Source organism: Sphaeramia orbicularis, chromosome 15 (assembly GCF_902148855.1).
Source record: "Sphaeramia orbicularis chromosome 15, fSphaOr1.1, whole genome shotgun sequence".
Classification (NCBI taxonomy): domain Eukaryota; kingdom Metazoa; phylum Chordata; class Actinopteri; order Kurtiformes; family Apogonidae; genus Sphaeramia; species Sphaeramia orbicularis.
Genome location: NC_043971.1, coordinates 22,701,662 through 22,728,616, shown reverse-complemented (window position 1 = coordinate 22,728,616; position 26,955 = coordinate 22,701,662). Strand labels below are relative to the sequence as shown.

General features: G+C 35.5%; 1 protein-coding gene across 43 annotated transcripts in view; it reads right to left on the bottom strand.

Moving 5' to 3' along the window:
• LOC115434544 (neurexin-1a) overlaps positions 1-26,955 on the bottom strand; it is a 283,978-nt gene that overhangs the window by 233,037 nt on the left and 23,986 nt on the right. For 15 of the 43 annotated variants that reach the window (XM_030156529.1, XM_030156535.1, XM_030156541.1 and 12 more), the window contains 4 exons: positions 25,136-25,153; positions 23,773-23,802; positions 23,006-23,017; positions 22,534-22,581 (listed from right to left, as the gene is read on the bottom strand). The exons of 5 other annotated variants lie outside the window; for them this stretch is intronic. In XM_030156529.1, the coding sequence (XP_030012389.1) occupies positions 22,534-22,581; positions 23,006-23,017; positions 23,773-23,802; positions 25,136-25,153 (108 nt within the window). The remainder of the gene's footprint in view (positions 1-22,533; positions 22,582-23,005; positions 23,018-23,772; positions 23,803-25,135; positions 25,154-26,955) is intronic. 23 more of the 43 variants (XM_030156545.1, XM_030156550.1, XM_030156553.1 and 20 more) reach the window with 10 other exon arrangements.

The window sequence follows — 26,955 nt, the reverse complement described above, 5'->3', positions numbered from 1 at the left end:
CACAAGAATAAAAAAGGGGAGAGAAAGCATAATGTAACATAAAACCTTTTAAAGGGAGAAGATTTCACTTTTAAATTTTCCAAGGCAGAATCTTAATATTTTCTCACTCCCTTTTCAGGAAGTGCTTGGAGTGGTGTGACATAATTTCTTTAATAATTTGCCTGCAGGTACACTGTAGGCTCATGCGATACTATACTTACTCAAAGAGAACTTTAGGAGAAGCTGAAAGCCAATCGCGAGTGCATCGACTTTTTCTATTTAATGCAGGTTTGTCTGCACCCTTGTCATCAGGAGTGCTATACTCCCCATATGGACGGTTTGAAAATGAAGCAATGTAAGGAAGGTAGGTCTGTGGCTCTCTCAGCCATAATTGTGCAGAGCCCTATCTAGCTGTCGTCTCTCCAGGGGAGCAGCAGGCAGCTCAGGGGCGTGTTGTTATATTTCACACTTAATGATGTGCAAGGCATCCGCAGCTCTTATGTGCAGGCCTATTTTAGTCACTGACACTGCCTCTAAATTACACCTTAACAGCAAATGCAGCAGTGGCACTGTTAAATGATACATATAATGTTTCCTTCGAACCACAATACTGCCAAGTATATCCAAATACCTATTTGACATAACGTCTTGCAGATGCTACTGAGCCACCACTATGCCTTTCAAATGAGCAGTGACCTTTGTGTACTCCAAAAACTAAACAAAATAATGTAATCTAATGCAATACACATAATATGATGTAATAAGGCTGATAACTTTGCCAATTGGGTTTCCACAACATATATGGTCGCGGAAAAAAATATTAGACCACCCTTGTTTTCTTCCATTTCTTGTTAATTTTAACCCTTTCATGCATGAATTATGAAAACCTTAATTAAGTTTTTTTTTCTGAGTGTTTTTATTCTTCTAGGTATTAAAAAAAAAAATGCAATTGACATTTTTTATGAACCTATTTTTCATGGAGCTGCAAAAATATCCATTCAGCTGGACACCATGCTATTTAATTTTTGAAGCAAAGAAACATATTTACTGATATACTGTGTGAAAACTATGAAATAAAAACATTTTTAATGCAGCTAATCTGATGTTTTCTCACATTTCAACATACACTAATACAGGTCATTACTCACTTCATGGAGATAATATGCAAAAAAAGAAACCATTTTGTTAAAAAAAAAAAAAAAAAAAAAAACTGTTAATTACAGTCTAATAACAAGAACAAACACTTGATTTACTCTCAAACATGTTACTGCAGATCAGGTTTATCAAGAATAGCAAAGTTACAGTAATGGTATGAATTGCAGTGTATGGGATGATGCATAAGCGTCCACTGTGTTGGCTGATATGGAACTAAAACAACAAAATCTACAAATATACAAGAGAACAGCTGTAGAATAGATGTCCACTGTAGTGACCACTATGCATGAAAGGGTTAATGCCTGGTACAACTAAATGTACATTTCTTTGGACAAATATAATGATAACAACAAAAATAGCTCAGAAGAGTTTAATTTCAGAGCTGATATCTAACCATTTTCCATGGTTTTCTTGATAATAACCAAAATTGCTGAAATTCTTCCATCAATCGCTATGGCATTGTACTGGCAAAAACAGTGCTTTTAGGCATTCCATGTTTTCTTTTCTGTCTGTTTTAGTCACATGATACACACAGGAGTTAGGACTTGATTGCCTAACCACCGTTTTTGATGACTTTTGATGGTCTAATAATTTTTTTCCCGCAACTGTATGATGTAAGGATTGCTGAACACAAATTAGGTCTTTACAATATTATCAGAATTATTAAAATATTCTCATAAACTGATGCTTTAAAGTCCTAATGCAAGAAACAATTATTAAAAGCTATACATAAATATAACAGTTCTATCTATAGTACAATTATATCACGGTATTAGTTTGTAAAGCTACATATTCTATGCATCAGTCTATGTTTTTTTACATATTAACTCCACTTCAAAATGTCATGCTATATTGTAAATACTGAGACTTTAAACCAGTTGGAGACAAACTACATGTTCCATTTACATTAACTCTGATAGATCTTATATGAAAATGCAGCAATAGTGGAAAAACAATGAGATGATTGTAATATGATATTTTTAAAACGTGCTTCCTTAGGTTGTGATTAGGTTGGTGTGATGCTGTTATTACCTGTGGTTGATTTCTGATGTTATCATACTGTATTGATTGAATCTGTTTTCTGGGTCTGTGCTATATGCACCAGGGCGCCAAGTGTATTTATTAGTATTTCAGCTCTGTTTTCGAAAATAAATGAATAAATGAATTACTTGAATTTCCCTCGGGATTAATAAAGTATCTATCTATCTATCTATCTATTAAAATCCAATATTAATAAATATATAGAGAATTATTGATTTTTACCCATACATAGATCAAGACTTGCAAGTATCGATGTGATGGAATTATTGCACTGGTTCTTCAAATGCATCAGTGTGTGTAATATTGTTCCCTGCTCAAACGTAAGTCAATACTCTCACTCAATATTTTCCTTCCAGGTTTAATAACATAGTTTGAGAACAAAAATAAAAGATCAAACTGAAACGCGATGGATTAAATCAACATGTAAGATTATGTAACAGATGGTTGAAGGCAAATATAACTGATATTACACATGCTGTTTCAGACGATGCTCCAATTTACTACACAAACTTCAAACATATTATGACACGCCATACATTAAATAGCATAAAAGTTGATTCTGAACTGAGCTTGCTTGAGTAAACTTAACATTACTCTAAAGTTAAACCTGTGAGACTACTGTGAAGGGCTAACATAACAGTTCCATTAGAGCTGTAAGAGCACACTGTGATCTCCAGATAACAGGCAGACTCAGGATATGAAAGATTCTTTTTTTTTTCCCTTTCTGAGCAGCACACTCCCGGACTGCTGCTTAAGAGACAACTTTGTATTTTTAATTTCCTGTGTGTGAAGTTACCACTCTCAACAACAGATCTTAATTTTAGCCAGCAGAATGAACATGGCCTCTGTGGATCGGATTCTCTTCTGACATAGCCCCAATTTGTGATGCCGTCTGATAAGATCTATTTTTATGTAAATTCTTGCTTTTTAATCGCAAATCTTCTCCCTTGCATTGTTGTATTTCTTCAGTGAAAGCAATAGGCACTGGCTGCTGCTTTTGCCAAGCAGCAAAACATCCTCACAATGCCATAAAGCACTTTCTGGAGAGCAAACGGATAATGATTCAGCCGATAATAGAACAAATATGACAGTGTACAAGCTGCTGCATTCACATTAAATAAAGTGCATGTCACATAAAATCAGTCCAATAGTAATGTAACTCTTACCTGGAATAATTATCTTTGATCGGGCTCGTTTTAGTGCCAGGTTTTGTTATAACCCACAACTACTGCTCTCTATAGTAAAAGTAGAAGCTAACCGTGGTATTCTGTCAAATGTACTGCCTCACTGGAGAATCCAGCCCACTCCCACAAGTCCAAATTCATAAATCCCACATAGATAATGGCTGACGGTGTAAAATTAATGACTCACGTTGGCCTGATTCAGGAAGTCACTTTAATTCTTGGGGGCCTTGCTGCGAGAGCACATCTATGGAAACATGGACATTTTGACAGCCCCCCGGTGACCTTCACCTGAGCTCAGGGATGTGGAATTATAGCCTCAGCAGGACCATCAAAAAGCAATATATTTGCTCTTCATAATGTAATTCCCAGCAGACAGCAAAGGTTTCATCAAGCACTAATAAGTATGAAAGCTTGTGCTATAACTGTTACGTTTTAATCATAACATAAGGCACCTGCATAAATACCTACATAATAGGAACATATAGGGAAGAAAAAAATGCTAATACTTTTACATTTTTACAAGGGTATTTCCTTTTAAATGTCATTTGCTGCAGGTATATTTCAATTGAGAAGCGCATTTCCTGTTAATAAAAATAAAAACAAGTCAAAGGCTGGGTTCCTCTTTTTGAAAATTGATAAAAATGAGAATCTGCAGATATAAGACATAGGATTGAAATAACATTAAAAGTAGTAAGACACATTTATAAGCTATTTGCAAGCTGAAATGACATCTAAAGAGCCCAAAATTCATTTCATTCTAATTCTCACTTACCCTCCATGCAAGATTGTTTTACTTCAAGTAGCCTAATTGTACTGGCACATTTCATTAAAGCTCATACAAATCCAACCCATTATAACGGTAGAGATGAGAGCTCAGAAAACAATTGATTATCACAACACTTAAGGGAATCACCACAAGTGAAGCTAGTTTCATCTATAATTCAAAATTGCAAATGACACTAGAGAAAAGATATGTCAATATTGAATTCCCAGTTTTACTCATAAAGATGTGTCTACTATAAAACACATGGGATTTTTCATTCTATTAACGAGATAGCGCTGTAATGATTAGCTCTGCCTTATCTGCGGAATGAAACTGCAGTGAATCACATGTCCTGACAACAAAGACGGAGCTGTAAAATATTCTGTTTAACACCACAAGAGACTGAAGTAGCATCGATGCTGCAGCAGGAAAGCAACATGACCATTACTTGTCTACAACTAATCTTGCAAAATATACAAAATAATAACATAATGTTTGTTATTTATGGAATTGGATGCAACTGGCTAATAATATTCTTGCAACAAAGGCATTTAGCTCATGAGAAAAGGGTCTTGCACTAAAGTATATCCTAAAATCCCTAATGCGCATATACGTACTGCACATAGAATTTTTTTTTTTTTTTTTTTTTTTTTTTTATTACCCCGCCCCCCCGAAGGGGAAGCATGGGATATTGTTTTTGGTTCGGGTTGTTTGTTTGTTAACACTCTAGCAGCAAAACTATTGGTTGAATTCATACCAAATTTGGTTTGTAGATTGCCAGTGACTCAGAATAGCTCTCATTAAATTTTAGGAACAGTTGGTCAAAGTTCACATTTTTTTAATGAATTTTTAATGATTTTTTTTTTTCCCTTATTGACTTATAATGGAAGAAATTTCAAATGTCTGTAGCAGCAAAACTATTGGCTGAATTCATACCAAATGTGGTTTATAGATTACCAATGACCCAGAATAGATGTCATTACATTTTGGGAAAAATAAGTCAAAGTTTCAATTTCTTATGAATTTTTAAAAAAAAAAATTTTTTCCACCCCATTTACTTATAATGGGCAAAATTTCACACGTCTGTAGCAGCAAAACTGCTGGTTGAATTCATACCAAATTGAGTTTATAGATTGCCTGTGACCCAAAATAGATGTGGTTAGATTTTGGGAAAATTAAGTCAAAGTTCAAATTTTTAATGATTTTTTAAAATATTTTTTCTTCTCCCATTCACATGTCTATAAAAACATCTATTTTGTTTCAATAAACTTCAAACGTGCACATATATAGAGGCAATTGATATGCTGACATCAGCACACGCATAGACATGAGGACATCAGCTGGATCTATGTCAAAATAAGCTACAATACTTGCGAGGCATCACTTGTAAACGCTAATGTATGCTATTACCCATAAAGTTGGACTTATTTTGTTTTCAGCCACTCTGCTTTTTATTTCCATTTATACACCTGAGTAATCACCTTGGATCTGGTGCAATTATTAAATACTAAGTCTTGGTTACACTTTATCTATCAAGAATAAATCACATTATCACTATTATTTCTTGAGAAGTGATACAATTTATTCTAACTTTATGGAGAACAGTGTATAAAGGAAGATATTACAACCTGAGCTGTGTTTTCACCCTCAAACTCTTCTTAAATAGATCTTTGTTGAAACTGGATAAAATGAAAATATAAAGTAACCAAAGTCCTGTATTTTATTGGTTCCTAATATCTTATTTACCATAAAGTCTTGAAATAAACCTTCCCCTCTATTTTGGAAATCTGAGCGAGATACAGTTTTGGAGGATTACTGTTACTGAGGTCTGAACATTTTCATCTGAACTACTTCAAAACATATTTCTTCCATTTTTATGTAGCTCTGAGGCAGATTTCATCCACTAGCCAAAACAAGTAGAAGCTCATTGATACAGCTGTTATGGATCAAGTGGGGTCATGTAATCTCCCACTGCCTTTCTGAGACTCGTTCTTTCTCTGAGGATGTGTGGGCAACACACAGGTGGTTGGAATCTAACATACAGGTGATGAATCACCTGAAAGTGTTTCAAGAAAAGCTGTGGCAGAAAATAAGAGGGGTGAGCAAATGGCATAAAAGACAGACACAGGAGAAGATGATCTTACTGCTTTCAGAGTTAATATGTCTTTAGGTGAGCAGCTCAAAGGATGCTTTAACATGTAAGACACATGAGTTATCAAACCTTATAACTGTTTTTTTTAGCAAGCAATCTAAGACATTAAAGTTTGGACAGAAAAATAGACACGCTGCCAATTTTGAAAACCCCTCACTGGTTTATCAATGAAAACTCCACACATGTAAGTAGATATCTATAAAAAAAAATATTAAGATATGATGCCAACTTTCCAGACCTGAATTCCACTGCAACCCTTTGGAATGTGATCAAGAGGAAGATGGATGATCACAAGCCAAAGAAACAAAGTCGTACTGCTTGCATTTTTGCTCCAGGAGTCGAATTACAGCGGCTGACATCAAAGCATTTATCAAGTTCTGACCAGTCCTCATTTTGTGCAAAAAATGCTGTAAAGGACAATTCTATTTGGAATATGGGAGAAATGTTGTTTTTCATACTCAAACATATTTGTAACTATTAAAGAGTCTAGTTGATCTCAAAATGGGAGGTTCAACTAAAAGCACATCATTTACTGTGGAGTTGTTTGTTTTTTCTAAATAAGGACCTTTCAGGGAAGCAGTTCACATATTCATCCTTGTTTGTCAAAACAACTAATTTTAATATGTTTAATAGGTTGAAGGTAAAAATGGAGCAAAATTGTTCAAGTTGAAACTGATAGGAAATTCTGCACAGTGATGGAAAGAATGTAATGAAGTAATAAAGACAGAGGTGCAATTTATGACAGTCTTATCTGATCACATCCATCACTTGGTCTTTTGCATAATCAGTAATGAATGTTTCATGTTTTAATGTGAACTGATCATCGAGCCCCAGAAAAACACCAGGACTACCCCAGAGCAATCACATTAGCTAGGAGATGGATAAAATTACAGGGTAACAGTGTCCAGCCTACAAATGATCAAACCAGTCAGCACTAAGTGAAAACATATTTAAAGTGCTTTCTCAGAGGAAACCATTCCCAGAGTGAATCCTTAATGACAAAAACCAGATGTGATTAGAGCAAAGAGGAGTTACACACAAAGTGAGTGTAAAATGACTGCATTTGAGAAATTAATCGCCAGTTTGCTTCTTAGAAAATGTTAACTTAGAGTGACATCATTTTAAAAAAGTCACCTTCCTCCTGCTAAAAACCATGAAAAAGCTATATTGATTGATAGCAGCATATTTTCCCTATTAAAATTCATGACACCTTTATCTGAACCACAGCAACATTTGTTTTCCAAGTAGAGTATGACACTTCGCTTATAATTGAACAAGGAACATGAGCAATTTGTTAAACAAAGACAGCTTATTCAGAAATGCAGGTTAATGAGACGCCGCCTTAGTAAGATTAAACAACAAGAATTTTATTGTGCAGGACGTTATTGACTTATGCAACTTGCAATTCATGGCACTCATCTGTAAGGGGTAAAATTCTTCATACCTATTTGCACACAAGAAGAAGCGCAAAGAGAGAAGAGAAATATCATATATGTATATATATATATATATATATATATATATATATATATATGTATATCAAAAGGGAATACAAGTCTCCCTTTAAAGAACGTTTCTGTCCCTTGGGACATGTTGGTCTTGAGCGTAATGACTCTCCATGCAGACCTCCTGAGACAAATTGCCACTGACCCCCATGGATTTTCCAGGGCACACTCGATTGGAAATGGACTATTCAATTTCCCACAGGGAGCCTTGCCATTTCCTCGCTATGCATCATTGAAAAGGCCTCCACTTTTGGTTTGGTTGTTCAGAGAAATATATTCACAGAATGTTGTGTCAATAGAGCAAAATCTCTTGAGACGTAATTATAGTTGAAATTGCTATATATATTTATTAAAATCAACTTTTTGTCAGTCTAGATAAAATACATATATCAATGTCTTTAAAATAATTTTATGCAAATAAAGCTTGCTATTCTTATCTTGCAATATTCAGTCCTAGAAATCCTGGGGATGTCCTTCCAAGAGCTGACAAGTCTTGGCACTTTTATTTAAACTCTATCAAGCTATACTGTTATCTAATTTGGACTTCTTTTTCTGTTTCTAGTCAAAAAAAAAAGAATATCTCTGTTTCAAAGTCTGTCCAGACAAAGCATGCATATTGATTAAGAAACGATGAATAATTTGAGATTGCAGAAAAAGCAGATAAATGGCAGCACAGTCAGTGTCATGGACAGATGACAATATTCTGAAAACTGGATGCATAGCTAAACTGAATAAAAAGTCACAAATCAGTCACATGCTGATATTCACCAGTAGTGTTTAAAGTTTTAACTACATCCCTATAACATGACATGCAGATGCAAATTTCTCCCTCTATTAAAATATATACAGTGTAAAGTCACTGTTACGATGAGTCTATCCAGTCACACGAAGGACAAATTAAAAGGTAACCGACTCTGAGTAATTTCCCATAAATCAGTCAAACTCTGTCCTGTTTTCTCTAACATATCTGAAGAGTAAGACATTGTGTGCTTGTAATGAGAAAAGATGAGCGGACCATTATAAATGGGGGGATTTGCAGTCTCTTTGAAGGTGGTTATGCCACTGGTTAGCTCTCATAAATCACCCTCACAAGCAGCTCTAAGGCACCATACATTGTTTGCTCGCACTCCATAAACATGTATTGTGCACAGTTTATGTCACTTCCAAATACATAATGAAATGGTGGAAGCGACTCCATGGCTTACACAACAAAATCACAACACTTGGCGGGGTTCCATCATCAATAAAATGACTATAATCCATGATCTAAAGTCTGAAATATAACTAAACAAATAGACATGCAAAGGATGCATTTCAGTCTACACCTGAAGTATGGGTATCTCCCTTTTATCTATTTTCTGCTAAGATTCATCCACTCCCTTCTGTGGGCCAAGAAATAGAGTTTTTCATCACTGCAGTCTCTCACTGGCATCGACCAGGAGTATTGATCTGGAGCAGATCTCCTTCCACTCTACCTGGGGAGCCAGATGAGCCTTGTTCATATCGATTCAACCTTTTTATTCTACATTCTCCTTCGCCTTTTCTTTAGGTTGGGAAAAATTATATTCTTGTCATCTTCTATAATAAATATTTTTTGGTAGGGCCACTGATAACTATTAAACCAAAGTGCGATGTTGGATTTTGTTATCACAGATGATCCACACAGGAAGACAGACGTGCTTTTGAAACCTGTCTCCAACATCGGAAAAACTATTTCGACAGTTCAGAGATGTGAAGGCATGCTAATGCTTATCTGATTCAGGATGCTGGCGATGAGGCTGAGACTGGCACAAAGAGGCAAAACATGTCTATCAAGACACCATTCTGGCAGGTCTGATGTATGAAAATAAATGTTTGACAGAAACAAATAAACGTAATGTTCTTCAAAAAGAAAACACTCCTATTTAACTCCAGGCAAGTGTTTTTCTTCTTTCCCCTCATCACTGTATTCTCCCTCTGTGTCTGTTCTAATCACATGGCTCTGTTTTATAATCCCACTTTAACAGACTTCTCTTTCCACCTCTCCCTTTCTAGGCCCATTCCTTCACTATATGCCTCTCTCTATCTACTTTAAGTCCTTTACTCTCTCTGTGTGCCTTCCTGCCTCCCCCTCAGGAACAGAATCTGTGGTAATGTACTAATCTGCGGAGCTTTAGTGCAGTCTTGCCAATCTGCCATGTCAAGATACACAAATCTCACTCCAGGCAATTATAGGCCTTTTTTCTTTGTACTGCAAAGAAGTCGTTTTTTCCCATCTCTGTTGCGGTGAAAACTGCCTCTGTGACCCATCAGGTACAATTACTTTGTTTGTACCAAACAGTGGTGGCCTTGTGGTGCAATGTGAAACAGGTAAGAATAGTATAGTGCAGACAAATGAAAGGATATAGTAAAGCTGTAGCGGTACAGTACATAGTAAATAAACTATCCAAGAATATTGCCTCCTATAACAGGAGAATGAGAGGCCATGCTGATACTGTTACTGGTTTTGGTCTGTGCTCAGATGGACTCTGGCACAAAGAAAGCAATATAGAAAACAATAAAAGCGTCTAATATAATGTGAAGTTGTTAGATTAGCATGAGTCAATGTGTAAAAGTAGGATCATATACAAAACCTTTTTAAGCTTTTCAAGTTGATTCACTCAAACATTAACTGACAAGTATAAAGATGATTAGTGTTCCGATTAAATATGAACACATTTAGACAAAGCTGAAGACACAGATTTTAGTTTTGTGTATTCTATTAAGTGTCAAAGCATTTCTGTGAATTGGGTTTGTGCCTGCAAAGGACTGTTTACATATTACATACATATCTGTTGGGTTTCTGTAAATTGGCTAAGAGTCTGGTTTTGACCAAGTCTATATATAAAGTGTCATGAGATAACTTTTTTGTTGTGATCTGGTGCTATATAAATAAAATTTGATTGATTGAGTGATTTGATTGGTTTTCCCCTGTAAGTCGCTTTGGAAAAAAGTGTCTGCCAAATGCATAAACATAAACATAAACATTAACACCATTTATACAATATGTGTATTACAGGAAGATACTGTGTTGTGATACTACTATGTATGACTATGTGTGGACATTTAGGAGTAGTCTTTAGTATTTGTTTAAGATAAGATAAGATAAGATAAGATAAGATAAGATAAGATAAGATAAGATAAGATAAGATAAGATAAGATAAGATAAGATAAGATAAGATAAGATAAGATAAGATAAGGATAAAGATAAGATATTTCTATATTAGTCCCATAAGGGGAAATTCCAGATTTACAACAGCAAAGCACACAAGAGCAAAAAGAGCAACATCAAAATAAAGACAAATCCAGAAAAAGCTATAAATACTATTCACAGCTGTGCACATGCTGATCATGCCACAGGTTGGATAGGGGAGATACTCATACATACACCTATACACACATAATTATATATACAGACATGTATACAGACTACATGAGTATTTATTGCATGGTTTATTGCACTATTAATTGTTGAATGTGATACAGGTAGGTGTAATAAGCTTGGATTTATTTTTGTTTGTTTTGCTAATTTTAACCCTTCATTGCCTTATATGGTTTAGTTTTACATTATGTATATTTCACTTGCAATAGTTGTTAATATGCACATTTGAGCCTTACCTATTTACTTTGGCTGTTTGTTATTATATATTAGGGATGTGTACAAATATCTGATTAGTTAATTAGACAAAATGGTAGGCTTTGCCAGCATCTTTTTAGGGATTTATTAAGTTTTAGTTGAGGTGGAGTTATGAGGAGGTTTCATATCAAGCTTTACTTCATTATTAGTAGTAGTAGCAGTAGTAATAGCAGAAGTGGTAGTATTACTAGTAATCTTTTCTGGTTAATAAACATATTTCTTCCTTCCTTATTCAACTGGTGGAATCTAATGACAACAATTTATAGAGTCGCTTGCCACAGAAATACTAAACTGGATATACCGTTCCTCAATATGCATTACTGATCTAATATCAAAGCTTAAATAAAATTGAGAATAAACTTTACTTAATGTGCTCATATCATCTTTTGGAAATCCACATAATTACTTCCACACTTTTGTAGCTGTGTAAAATGATTGTTTTGTGAAGCTGACCTCTTTATTCTATTAACCTGCCTACTGCCTCTGTTGCTAATTAAAAACAACACTGGAATTTTAACCACAAGGGTTTCATACTGTGTAACACTTAAACACCATTATCAACATTTTCTCCCACTTAATATGTTTTCACACCACTGTTGTGATGGGACTTGAGTAATCATATGTGTGAACAACATCATTTCAGAGCATTTGTATGCATTTAAATACATTCAAGGCAGGGCTGCCTATATTAGTCTTTATTTGTGGTTGATTTTTTTTTTTTTTTTTTTTGAGAAATAACATAGTTAAAATATAGGTATAGGTAGGTCATCACCAGGGGTATTTACTACTGCGTCCTTTGGTAAACTTCATATGAACGTCTGCAAATTTTTAGCAAAGACGAGAAAAAAAAAAGAGTTGCTGAGACTTAAAACTTAGAAATGAGCAAAACTGTGACACTTGAAAGATAATGCCATAGTAAACATTTTCTCGCCTCCATAAGTGAGACTCTTAAAGAGCTGTTGAGAATACAACAGAAATTGCATTGCAGCAGAATCACACTGACTTACAGTTTGAAACCTTCGCTAAATAAAGCAGAGAAGACGTATGATTTTTGGGAAATCTTTACAGATATTGTAAAAATCACCTGTATTAAAGCTACTATAAATAATGTTTCTGAATTGAAATATCTTTACAAAACAAACCAACCCAAAAGAATAAATAAATAAATAAATAAATAAATAAATAAATAAATAAATAAATAAATAAATAAAAAACAAGGCCTAATTGATATATTATTTTTATTAAAACATTTCCAGCATTACTCAAATTCGGGAAATATGTCATTGTATTCCAAATAATTGTTAGATTTGGTCACTTGTTAATGTTGTCATATCCCTTTCTTTCAAGTTAATGTTAAACATTACTTGTGGATATTGCATTGAAATGAAATGAAAATGCCAAATATGTGACATAACTGTGGTGAAAACAGCACCTTCCCTGATGCCATCACTACTTTAATACATAACACAGTATGTCTTGTTTTTTTATTTAGACTGAGCGACCCCTAATGGCAGAAATTATGGAAAACAAGATTGTACGGTTTTTGTGGGCACAAAACAAGACACAAATATAGCATGTAATGAGCAAAGTACCTGCTAAGGGTGAAATTTGCTGCAAAATGTGCTGCCTAAGAGATAACACCACTGATTCATACTTACAGTATGCCATTTGCATGGATGATTCATATATTCTACTGAAATTGGCCTCTTTCTGACACATATATGCAAATAAGGCTCATTGCAAAAACTATCTAATTCATAAAAGACCAGCCCAAATTATTACATGCAGTTTAGCTGGTGGAAATACTGATAGCTAGAGATTACTACACAAAAATTCAGTTCAATTCAGAGTCACTGCTTCTCTTTGTTTCACTCTCTTTCTCCAAATATTCAAGATTTTGTGGCTTGAATGATGTTGAAATAATAATGATGTTAGGTGAAAATCCTCAGGAATCAGGTTGGTATCCATGTTTTCTCTGAGTTTCAAGTATTTAAATATGAACAGCACTGATGATCAGACTACTTTATCACACACACACACACACACACATACATACATACATACATACATACATACATACATACATATATATATATATATATATATATATATACATATATATATATATACATATATATATAAGGCCTGTAACGGTACACGTACCGAACCGTTTTGGTACCGAAACGGAACAGTATGATGAGAAAAAGAAAAAGGAACGAAAGACGTTGTTTGACGCGGAACTATAAATCCACGCAAGTTCCACATGGACATATTGAAGGACACGCACATTGACCCGAAATACGAAATAGCAGCTGATATAAGGTAAAAAAACAACAACAAATATGATGTGAACCTGGAAGGAAGAGATTGAAGACCCTCCACCATCTATTGTGTCCAAAAATTAGCGGAAAAATTTTCAAAAATTCATAAATGTATTAAAGACATTTTGAGGGGTTTTCTCTCTTCCCGTACCGAACCGAAAAAAAACAAACTGAACCATGGTTTTCAAAACCGAAAATGCACCGAACCAAAACTTTTGTGTACCGTTGCAGGCCTAATATGTATATATATATATATATATATATATATATATATATATATATATATATACACACATACACACACACACACATATATACTCAAATACTTATATACAGGGTGGGGAAGCAAAATTTACAATATTTTGAGGCAGGGATTGAAAGACAGTGTATGACCAATTAGTTTATTGAAAGTCATGAGAATTTATTTGCCACAAGAAAATTGACATAATAGAAAATGTTTTTATTCTATGTGTCCTCCTTCTTTTTCAATAACTGCCTTCACACGCTTCCTGAAACTTGCGCAAGTGTTCCTCAAATATTCGGGTGACAACTTCTCCCATTCTTCTTTAATCGTATCTTCCAGACTTTCTCGTAATAGTTTTGCTCATAGTCATTCTCTTCTTTCCATTATAAACAGTCTTTATGGACACTCCAACTATTTTTGAAATCTCCTTTGGTGTGACGAGTGCATTCAGCAAATCACACACTCTTTGACGTTTGCTTTCCTGATTACTCATATGGGCAAAAGTTTCTGAAAAGGTATGGATAATAGTGTTAGGTATGATTATGACATCAGTATATGTTTGGTTTCAAAACCATTGACGTAGTGCCTGCTGAGAAAAAACAACTAAATGTTAATTGTAAATTTTGCTTCCCCACCCTGTACAGCAACCCCAGAGTAATAGTGGCAGAACACACAAGACCTTCAAAACCTGACTAATATGTAGTTACTTCAATTATAGCTGCTGCACTACATAGACAAGTGATTCAGTGACACAGCATTATTAATTATTATTAGGAGTTGATATTAATTAAACATGTTTCAGACATACATATATTCATAGATGCACAATGATGGACATTTCATTAGATTATCAGATTCTCGGGAGTTCTAGCATTACTTTAGCAGCACATGTGTATTAATATTTTATTCTGAAGCCTTTGCACAGTCCTACTTTTTCTTAAAACTCTGTGATAGTTTTATGTTATTTTTCTTATACAGCCTCCTTTGCACTAAGTGTTTTGTTGCTAAATTGAACTGAGCTGATAAACAGATTTTCATTGTTCCTGTGGCAATGACAATAAAGATCTATTCTATTCTGTTCTATTCTACTCTGTTGTGTTATAATCATGAAATACTACAGAAAAATGTAAAATATGAATACTATACAAAATATATGATTAATGCATGAACACTGGTTTGATTTTGGCAAGATCTGAGCACCTTTAAGACACAAAATATGATTTTTTTTTTTTTTTTTTTCCAATTCCCATTTTCATTATGAATCAATGTCTTGAAATGTGAGGATACTAAAAATTCCAAGACAAAATGTGAACAGATTACTATTCATGTACAAAATTTCATGGGCATATTTTCAGCATATCATTGAAAATTAATGGAGTAGATTGCATGTACCAATGCTGCACAGTTCCCTGCAGAATTAACAGGCAAATTCTTTTTGGGGGGGGGGGGTTTGGCTCATACTGTGCATTTAAGCATTGTTATGTCGATTAACAAATTAAGGCACTCCTTTTGTTGTTGTACTTTTAGCATGTTAAGTCAACATGTAGCTAAAGAAATCCAAAGTGTGCATTTAGTCCAGGGCCAAAAACATCCTCTTTTTCATATGATATCGTGTTACATTCATTTACATCAGGGTAGCTGCTGATTTATATGCATTATAAGCTCCAGTCAGGCTCACAGGCCTAAGCATATCAAACCAGATGGTAATGATGTTGCCCATATGCTAAGAACGTGATTTAAACCCAACTGAGTTTTTGACAAAAACTCTGAGTCAGCTTCTCAAAAATTTCCACTGACATTTCACATAATGAGTGTCCAGATAACCACAGACTGTAAAGTGTTATTAACTCTGAGTACACCCTCCAAGAGAGTTGTGAATCAAGAGCGTCAGAAATGAGCTCTTATTTATGTCCTCTCACTAATGGACATCTTAGTAGAGAGAACTCTGACCCTCATCCATTTCACAGGTTAGTATTCATTCAAGAAGCGGAGGCTGAAAACGCAGACATGTTTAGGGTTACAGCTGAGAAATTCTAATGCAGGAGTAGTCAGTGTCAATGTCACTTGTCAAATAAAACAAGAAGGCCACGCTTGACAAGTCACACTGACGTCCCATTTTACATGCTTTTAAAACTGTGTATTTACTGTGAATGGCTGTTCATCATTATAGGAATCGTCCTATAATACCTGGAATAGTTATATAATGGGAACTTTGCATGATTCTGTTTAAGTGGAAGGAACCTCTGACACCCACCTTTGTGCAATGGATGCATAATTTACTTTTCTTTTTTAAGTTGGAAAAGATTAAGTTAACAAGAGTGTCCTGCTGTCTCCTATGTCCTCTTAATGGGGAAATTTGTTGTTAGTATACATTATATTAACTCTCAATCAGTCCTGAGCATTTTTAAGAGGAGTTGATAATGTTATTTATTTTGTTGTTGTTTTTACCTCTGCCAGGATGTATTGTGATCACTTTGCTTTGTGTGTTTGCGTGCATGCGTGTTTGCGTGTTTGTTTGTTAGCAAGATAACTCAAAAAGTTATGGACAGATTTTCATGAAATTTTCAGGAAATGTTAATACTGGCACAAGAAAGAAATGATTACATTTTGGTGGTGATCAGGGATGGGGGGCAGATCTGTCTTGGTGGAGGTCTGCGCTCTCTGAGTGCTTTTCTTTTTTATTGTTGTGTTTTTGTTTTTTGTTTTTTTTTTTTCCATTTTTTGTGTTTACTAGGTCTGTAGATGTATTGTTTAATTAGTTTTTTACCTCTGCCAGAAGGTATTGTGATCATTTTGCTTTGTGTATTTGCGTGTTTGTTTGTTTGTTTGTTTGTTTGTTAGCAAGATGACTCAAAAAGTTAAGGACGGATTTTCATGAAATTTTCAGGAAATGTTGATACTGGCACAAAGAAGAAATGATTAAATTTTGGTGGTGATCGGGGGGTGGGGTGGGGGGTGGGGGGGAATCTGTCTTGGCGGAGGTCTGCGCTCTCAAAGTGCTTTTCTTGTTTTGTATTGTGTCTGTGTGGTCCCTTATGTCTAAGTACATGTTTATGTAGATGTATAATTTTTTTAAAAAAGAATCATGGGAACTTTAAGATTGCTCCGAACAGTGAAAATTGACAGTGAAATAGGCTTGTATTATATGTAGTTTCTACATTTTTCTGAACTGTTTCATTGTTGCTGGTGATTTTCACATTACGCCCTAATATCACCACAGGATATAAACCCACACACTATCACACACTCTAACCCACAATCATGCACCATTTCAAGTTAAAAATGACACTGTCGAATCTCTTTAATACTCTTACTTGCTATTTCAGGCTGACACACACCTACATCATCATATATGTTGCAGTTTTCTGACAAGTGGCAAATTTTTCATCTAATAAATATGCAATTCCCTCTGTAAAAAGAATGATAAACGTGGAAGCTATAAACATGTGATCACTTTGCCAATCACCAAAGTGCACTACTGTCACACTGTGTCTCAGCTCTGGCAAAACCTCTGTGAGGCCACTTACCCGCTGCTGATTCTGCTACAAACTGATGTGCTATTAATGTAGTCCGGAGCAACTAAAGCAATAAAAGCCCCCCGCAGCTGACTGGCATTTTATCAGTGCAGATTACAAGGCATCATTTTTTTGTTTCTTAGCCAGTTTAAAATCCATGGAATTTAATTTGATGACAGTTAAGAGGATATGAACGGCACTAATATTAGTCTCACCAGCATGTGTGACTTGAACAAATCCTATTTCCTGTAGAACTTTTTGATGGCGCACACTTCAGGAACAAAACACAAGGAATTATCGTATGTAGAAGACTAATACAGTATTTGGTCACAAGAGTAGAAGAGCTAACAACTAACATATTAGTATGATATGAAAAATTTAAATGCATTTATACTGTGACCCAAAAATTATAACATCCATACAGTGTATAGTGGAGTGTTGCTATGAAGTGTGAGCCCCTTAAAGTTGGAAAAAATAATGCTCAGGACCCTTGCACTTGTTAGTGCAATTTTGCATAACATTGAATGCTAAAGTATCTTGCTGAGCCTGAGCTGAAGTAAATGGGTAGTACTTTAAAATCCCACATAGGGTATATCAACAGAGCTTTTCACCACACTCCTACAACACTTACTCACAGATCTGAGCTGAAATTGCAGCTTAAGTACTATCCATTTTTGTAACCCACCACAAGGAACGCAAACATATGCACACCTCCCTACATGATGCCGTTCATTCCGGGTTAGATCAGCACATGCTAGAACTACATTTCCTCTGCTCGTGTTGAAGAGATTTTCAAAGGAGTGATATTTTGCTTTTTTAAATGGAATTATGCATTTTAAAACATTTCCCTGTGGTCTACATAAACTGTAAATGCTATGCTTGGGTCTGAATTCGTCATTAATTAAACTCCACAGCTCCATCTTCAACAATATTTATAAGTAATGACACCAGAAAGGTCGTTTTGAGCGCTGGCCCTTTAAATGCAAATGAGCCACTTCATGCCCCGCCCCCTTCAGGTTGTTGGCTGTGCGCTCTGTCCTGTTCAGTTACTTGTGTTTGTTAATACAACCAATAACTGAACATTTTAGGTAATCAGCTCAAAGTTTGGACATATTGGCAGTATTTTTCTGCTGACAAACAATTACGGCGTATTCAGAGAAATGTTTGTCGAAAGTCTTGACCTTATATGTGCAAATATTGTGACGTAATTTGTTATAAAATGTAACAAATTAAGAAGGAATTGAAAAGGGTTGTAGAAATCCACTCGATTTTTGCCAAAATGAATATAAAGATAGCTTTGCAGCACCTGGAGGGTTCAAATTCTAACTTTTTGAACTATTAGAGTCCAAATACACAAATAAATGTACCAAAGACTAATAAAAGTGGGTTTAGCAAAACCCACTTTCCAGAGTTTTCCAGAACTTCTTTATGTTGTCTTCTGTTATTCACAATTATCCTACATGATATTCAAGCAAATTTTATATTCCAAACTTCTGTCAGTCAGTATTCTCTAAAATATCATGGACCACATCTTTGGAATACTCTACAACCTGAACTTCAATCAACATCATCTTTATCATTATTTAAAAAGCATCTGAAAAGGACTCTAATTTATGAAAAAATGTCAGGCTGTATATCATCTGATTTGTATTTGATGATTTGTGATTAGATTTTTTTTTCTATTGTTTTTTTTTTTTACTTTAAATTATTATTTCAGTTATATTGTATGTTTAATTATTTTTTTCTTTGTTTGGTTTCTTTTCTTCTTCCATTGTTTATTTCCGGAGAGGTATTCACATAAGCCTTTTTTGGCTTCTATCGTCTCCTTCACAATGATGCTACTTGTTTGAATGTTGTTGTTTTTGTTTTTTTTGTTTTTCTCTTGCTGTTTATGATGTGCAAATAAATAAAATAAAATATATATTAAAAAAAAAATATATATATATATGACCCCTTTAAAACAATGGTTTTGTCAGGATATTCTCCATGGGCTTATACATGTTACTGATTTTCACTATTCTAATGATAATACATGTTCACTCTGATGCACTCTGATGAGGATCAAAATGTCCTCATTCATGTGGATTCATTTAATATTCTGTTTCTGCTTTAGGTCAGATCTGTAAAGGTGAAAATGATGCAATACCATTTACAAGTACCAGGTTCTATAAAGCATGATTTTAATTTGACATGTAAAATATAGTACAGCATGTGCAAATAGAGACACATCACAGAAATCTCCAATAATGTGCAGGGTATAATGAAAAGGGACAATTTCCATCTTTAGAAAGTGAAAGCAATTACATTAGAAAGTATACTAATTTAGAAATAGCCCAGTTGTACCTGTAAGCCTGTGTGCACAGCCTGCAGTTCCCCTTAAGCTGCACATGGCAGTTTATTGTGATGACAGCAATTAAATACCCTGGTGATTTGTGTGCCAGAGGTATTATGACTTATCCTACTGTATGCCTGCACTCTGGAGCTGGATGGAAACAAGGCTTCACAAATCAGTGTAGTCGCTGAAAGCAGCACATACACAAGCCCACCCTCAAAGGACCAGCCATGAAACAGAGGATAAACCATACAAGTGGTTAACGTGTCAGAGGAGGGCCTCGAGGGGGCTTACATAATGCACCATGTTCTCAGAAGCTTAAAGCGGACAATGAATACAGGCACTGTCCCTACACCTAGATTTAATACTCATGTGGGGCTGTGTGTTTGTGACCACATAGTACATAACTGGACTGCATTAGTTACATACTGTACAACACAGGGGACAACTAACCATAGCCCAAATTAGAAGCAGTGTGCTACGTATGTCAGATTTGTGCCTAATCAGCATCTCTCAGTCTCTCCCTGTGGTTTTCCTTCTGCCACATCCAGCCTGGGTATTTGGTACTATGTAGTAAAAACCTGTGGGTATCACATGAAGCTATAACCACTGCAAAATCTAGTCTGTGTGATACTTATATGCAGGATCTAAGATGGTTTATTTGTCTGAGGCTTTTATTCAAAACTAAACACACCATTAATTGATGCTATTTTGATTAATAAATATATCAGTAATAAGTAGTGTATTAGATAAAAGAAAAATGCATAGGAGGGTGTCTCTTAAAAGAGTGATATTTTGCTTTTTTAACTGGAATTATGCATTTTAAAACATTTCCCTGTGGTCTACATAAACTGTAAATGCTATGCTTGGGTCTGAATTCTTCATTAATTCAACTCCACAGGTTCATCTTTAACCCTATTTCTGAGTAATGACACCAGAAAGGTCATTTTGAGCGCTGGCCCTTTAAATGCAAATGAGTTCATAGGGTTAAACACAGACATTTGTTCATGGCAGTCAACTAATCTGTTACTGCAGTTTGAGTAAATCATTTTGTTTATAATAAAAAATGCACCATATAATGATCCAACAACCATACAGGAGTAGAATACTTGAAACAAAATGGTACCAGAAATTAAGTACAGCCTGTTAAAAAGGGAATAACTTACTCAATGGTTTACATAGGCAGGTTTGTTAATATTAAAGGAGTGATTTTTGCTTTTTTAAATGGAATTATGCATTTTAAAACATTTTCCTGTGGTCTCCATAAACTGTAAATGCTATGCTTGGGTCTGAATTTTTCATTAATTCAACTCCACATGTCCATCTTCAACCCTATTTCTGAGTAATGACACCAGAAAGATTGTTTTGAGCGCTGGCCCTTTAAATGCAAATTAGTCACTTCACACCCAAAACCCCCTACAGGTTGTTGACTATGCTGCTGTGTCCCATTCAGCCACTTGTGTTTGTTAATACAACCAACAACTGGACATTTTAGGTAATCAGCTTGAAGTTTGGACATATTTTCAGTATGGACTACAACCGCTACAAACAATTATGTCGTACTCGGAGAAATGTTCATCAGAAGTCTTGACCTTGTATGTGCAAATCTCGAGACGTGACTAGTTATAAGCGTGACAAATTAAGCAGGAATTAAAACAGGTTGTAGAAATCCACTCTATTTTTCCCAAAATGAATATAAAGATAGCTTTGCAGCACCTGGCGGGTTCAAATTCAAACTTTTGGATCTTTTAGTGTCCCCAAATACACAAATAAATGTACCAAAGTCTAATAAAAGTGGGTTTAGCAAAATATGACCCCTCTAAGTATAAATCATTGTTCATTTCCTTGCTCTTGTAACAAAATCCAGTGTTGACCATCCTGTGAATCTCATTCAGCATCAGAACAAAACTTGTATCTGAAACGTTTCCGGAACTTCAGTTTTATAAGGATGCCAATTGCATTTTATTGAACTGCAACCGCCAAGGCTGTGTGTGTGTTTAATGTCCAGAAAATCTGTATGAATCATCCAAGCTATTATCCACCGGTGAGACTTTGAAAATGACACTTACCTTGGAACATGGATAAAAACCTCAATACACGTACACCTCGTAATGGAAAATAGTTTATACGCTGGTAGCACGCACTATGTGTGTCTTTGTGTGTGTGTGTGTGTGTGTGTGTCACATAGTAGTGGATGTTAAGTGTACAAATCAGTGCACCTTGCAGAAAATCAGCAGAATATCTCACTTTACATGAGCTCTGTTTTGAATTCACAAAGCACCATGTTGCCTCCTTAACATCGCAGTACAGAGTGGACACTTACCTCTTCAGATGATGCTTCATATGTATGATAACACATTGCATTTAACATGTCACAGTATTTTAAACTGATGTCAAAATGAATACAACAAATAAGCAAATTAGCAAACTAAATGAAGTAATTTAATAAATGTCAAAGCAGCAACAACAGCAAGCAAAATCAAGGACTATGTTATTACAGAAAGTACTGTAAGTGGAACACTTGAATGTCAAAATACATTGCATGGTTTTAACTTGAACATCGACTCAGTGCATATTTTTCTCCAATTAGTAAACCACACAAGCTGACCTCCAAGTTTTCCACTAAAAATGATTTGCTAAAATATGGCTTTACTTCAATTACCAACTTGAAAGAATCAAAGTTTTACCTTGAATGCTCAGCAGGGACCTTAGAAGCCAAGCTTCCCCTCTCTGCCCTGAGGAGGAGAGTCAGATGGCAAAGATCAGAAGTCCACTTACCCCACAGGGAGAAGAGGTGAGGATCACAGCCGGGATGGGAGGCCCACAACACTATGATCAAGCCTCACCCACAAACCCAAACCCATTTATTTGAACAAAAAGCTTGTAGTTACCCCCGAGTGGTGGTGTACTGCATCTAGGACAGCAACTATTGTGTCTGTACACCCGCGTGAGCCTCATTTCAAATTCTCATGCATCAAGCAGAAAAGAAAGGTGTGACACAGCTTTAGCGTGTGAATGCAAAGCACCTACCTTCAAAACCTTATTAATAGTTGAGAAAGCAATTGACAATGACTTCATATACTTCATTTAGAATGAGTATATAATGCCAGAAACATTGCTGCTGTAGTTTAATGAATTCAGAGTTAAAAAGGGTAGTACCTTTACTTTTACCTATGAGATTTGATGAAATGTTCCATGAAGAAAGCAGATTCCAGACAAAAAGGGAGAACAAAAGGAGAGGAGACACCGATAAGTGTCACGGTCAGATTGGAACAGGACAGAGGACAAGGAGAAAAGAGGCTTGATGGCTACATATATGAGCAAAAAAATATATATAAAAAGAGAAGAAATGTGTGACTGCTAGAGAACTAAAAAGGGAAAGTGGACACAGAAGAACAATATTTCACATCCCAGCTGTCCCACATGACAAGGGTATGCAGAAGCCACACAAATGGAGAGGCGAAGATAAAACAGACACTAGCAACATGCACTGCCGTAGCGAGGCCAGATGAGGATTAACTTAAAATATTCAGTGAGCTATTTTCCACAGCCATGCATTCTATTCCAGTAATGGGAATGTAAATGTCCTTTTTAAGCATATAATCATAAAACATCAGGATATACAGTAGATATGAATAATTAAAAAGTACGAAAATCTGAAGAGAAATGGAACAGCTACCCCCGTGGCGGAGGGGGGGAGGAGAAGCCAAATGAGTTTGAAAAGGGGGTCATATGAAAAAAAAAAAAAAAGTCACTGGGAGAATGAACATCAACTAGGTCATCCAAAATAAGTGAAATGACAGCCCATATGTGAAGCTTCAAGCCTGAACATCGAAGAAGAGTTTAGAGGCGCGCACATTTTCTGAGCACAATGGGAGCAGAGGAGACAATGGAGGAATGACGGGAAAAAGGAAGAGAGCTCATACCTTGGTCGCCCATCATCAGGTGTGCCAGACCTTAAAGGAAAACAAGAGTACAGTCAGCAGAGAACAAGGGATCATGGGAAGCTGTGTGACACTGACACGCAGGCATCTCTTACAGAGCAGATGTCTGTGTTACTTGAGGGGTGCTGGGTTAGGGAAGAGTGGGACGGAGAGAAAGAGGGAGGGGGTGCACAGACAGGGTTAGCATGATGAGCATGTAGCCAACCGCAACAGGTTGCAATGCATCATCAGCCACTTACTAGACATTTGTTAAGAAAATTTTATTCAGGTTGACTTTTTTTATTCCCCAAGATTAGAACCATACAGACTTAAATTCCCACCTTTCACTGAAAAAGGCAAATACACCAATAGAGCTGAGCTTTAACCAGTAAATAAATACCGTCTGCATCGTACACATCACGATCAGACCTGTTTTTGGTTATTGCACCTTTATATAAAAATTAGTAGAGATAGCTTGAATTAAGATATGAAGTTGTTTTATATGTATCTGACTATTCATATGGGATGCTGAATAAAACTCTATTAATATGACATTAAAACTAAGTGTGCTGGTTGGTTGCGTTTCCTCTCAATAAATCTACTGGTTTTCAGGTGATTAGTTCTAGTCATTTTTATAATATGTAACCCCACCTGCATTTTTAAGATCCCCCAAAAGCTGAATGCGGCAGACATTAATAAACACGCACCACTGCATGTCTAATGTGTGAAACCTTTATGATTAGAGGTTTAACTTTATCTCAGTAGTTTCCGTGACATTTTTTAGTTTAGTACTGCTCTTTATAGCGGGGATTAAAAGCCTTCTTGCCACATTTTATCACAGTAAATGTCTTACTGATGTTATTATTATTTTGTTAATTTCAGTTTATAACTTCCAACTTGACATTTTAGTGGTTTTTTTGGTTTTGTTTTATGAGAGTGTTTTGGGTAAACCTGAAGTTAACAGCACATCTCGGTGTAAATGCTCATCATTAGGGTCCAAAGACGTCGAGCAAGTACAGATACTCAAATAAGAAAAATGATGTGTGCAATGAAAACTTGCAACGTCTGAGGGAGAACCAGAGCAAAGCACAGAGAAATTAAATTAAAATGCCTTACTTCAAACCAAAAACAAAACATTTAATCAATGGATCTGAAAGAATATATTAGCATTTGTTCTTTTTACCTGTTTTTTTTTTTTTTTTGGTGTGATGAAACCTTGATTAACCAGACTTACCACTGTCACTAGTACCAACTCCATCACCTTCATTAAAGCATTTCCTTGCATGTATTTGTGAAGCCGTAACCATGAAAATGAGTAGGCATAAAAACATTGGCAAAAATGAACACCGATGATTAACATACCCACCTTCGTTATAGTTGTCTTCTGGAAGCACGGACAGGCAAAGAGAAAGAGAGGAAGACATTCATTAAGCAGCATGCAGACTAGTACTGGCCATTGCATGTCGTCACCATGCAAGGCATTAAACATCACATGCAAGTGACCTATTGTAACCCCTGCAGAAGAAACTCTGATTTATGGATTGGCCTTTACATTGTCCTCTGTCTTTGCTCACGCACTGACCTGGACTACAGGACAGAGTTGTAACCAAATGAGCTCGCCCCTTCTGAATATTTAATATAACCTTGAAGACTTAAATCTTCTGAAACAAGTCATTGTTGGTGGCAGATAAAAAAAAAACTGGCATCACCTTTGACAGATTAAAGAACCAGTATTGATTACAGGGTATGTGATGCTGAGGGACTAAGACGCGCATCTTAAGGCCTGTTCATCCTGTTGCGTTAGGCTTTCTCAAATCTTTTATTTATGTGACAGTTTTCTTTAAACATGATGCACTGTAACTTTGGAGATCAACAACTATTTAATTCAACAGACTCAATGAATTTTCTGTGTGAATGTTTTTCTTCTTAAATGAAAAGCTGCTCTTCACTGCATGTGATGAAATGCGCTGCAAGAGAAAATAACCTAAATAAATAGAGTCGGCTGCGGTATAGCAATGCCTCTAAGGTTTCAGAATGGGCAGTGGGGTCTAGTGTTACTGGAAATCTATTCAGGTGGTTTTGCCACAGTATTCAAAGCAATGACCAGTGAGTGTACTGGAAATGCAAAAAAAAAAAAAAAAAAAAAAAAAAAAAAAAAAGATTGCCTCTCAAATTGAATTGCTTTAACATTAGTTTAGGCAATCAATGTGAAGTTTGTGGAGGTGAGAAATCTGCCAAGTAAAATCTGTCACTCTATTAAATGAGAGAAGAATTACATGTGTTTAACACAATAGCAAACCAGTGGAGTAAAAATCATGCTACCAGTGATAAATAAATTGATCTGAAAAAATGGTGTGACTAGAAACATGCAAAAAGCAATGAAAAAAAGAGTGTGTAAGGGCCCACAGACTGCCTATAAAAAGAACAAAAAATAGTCAGTCAACAGTTCCCTTTAAAGTGATTTCAGCTACTCTTGAATCTGATTTAACACTTAACTATAAAAGCAAAATGCACAAAAAAAACACACAAAAACAACCAAAAATTAGAATATTACAAAATTTATTTAATTCATTTGGTGACTTTTACCTTCTCATTAATACAGTAATGACTTAAATAAATAATGACAGAATCAGCATGCAGTTTCTAATGAATATTTAGACAAATAAAAGCACCTCTTTAATCAGTCCAGGTGTAAACATGCAGCTACTAGGGCACTAAAACCTAATTTTCACTACAAAACAAAATTCCTACCTCTTTAATATGGTTTCTTGCCCAGATTCAAACGATTTTTTTGACCAAAAACTTACCATCACCAATGGTTCCCCTTCCAAATCAGACACCATGCACAAAACCAATCCAAATCATCATTTTGTGAACAAATTACAGGACAATAAAACAGTTTGCTATTGCAGTTTACAAGGAAAGGCCAATTTCATGAGAAAATTGGAAGGTACACTTTGGTATAATCTGCATTTATTGCATTTATGTTGGACAAATACTCAAATGCATGTGTAGTGTAGTACAATTTGATTTTGATCAGAGGAAAAGTGTACCTCTACAATGAGGATAAATGAGACTCTGCTGCGAAAAAATGCTAATAAACTGTGCATTTTGTTCACAAAATGGTAGCTTGATGATGAAGCACACAGCTGCAAAAGCATTCTCACAATGCAAGCATGAAACTGA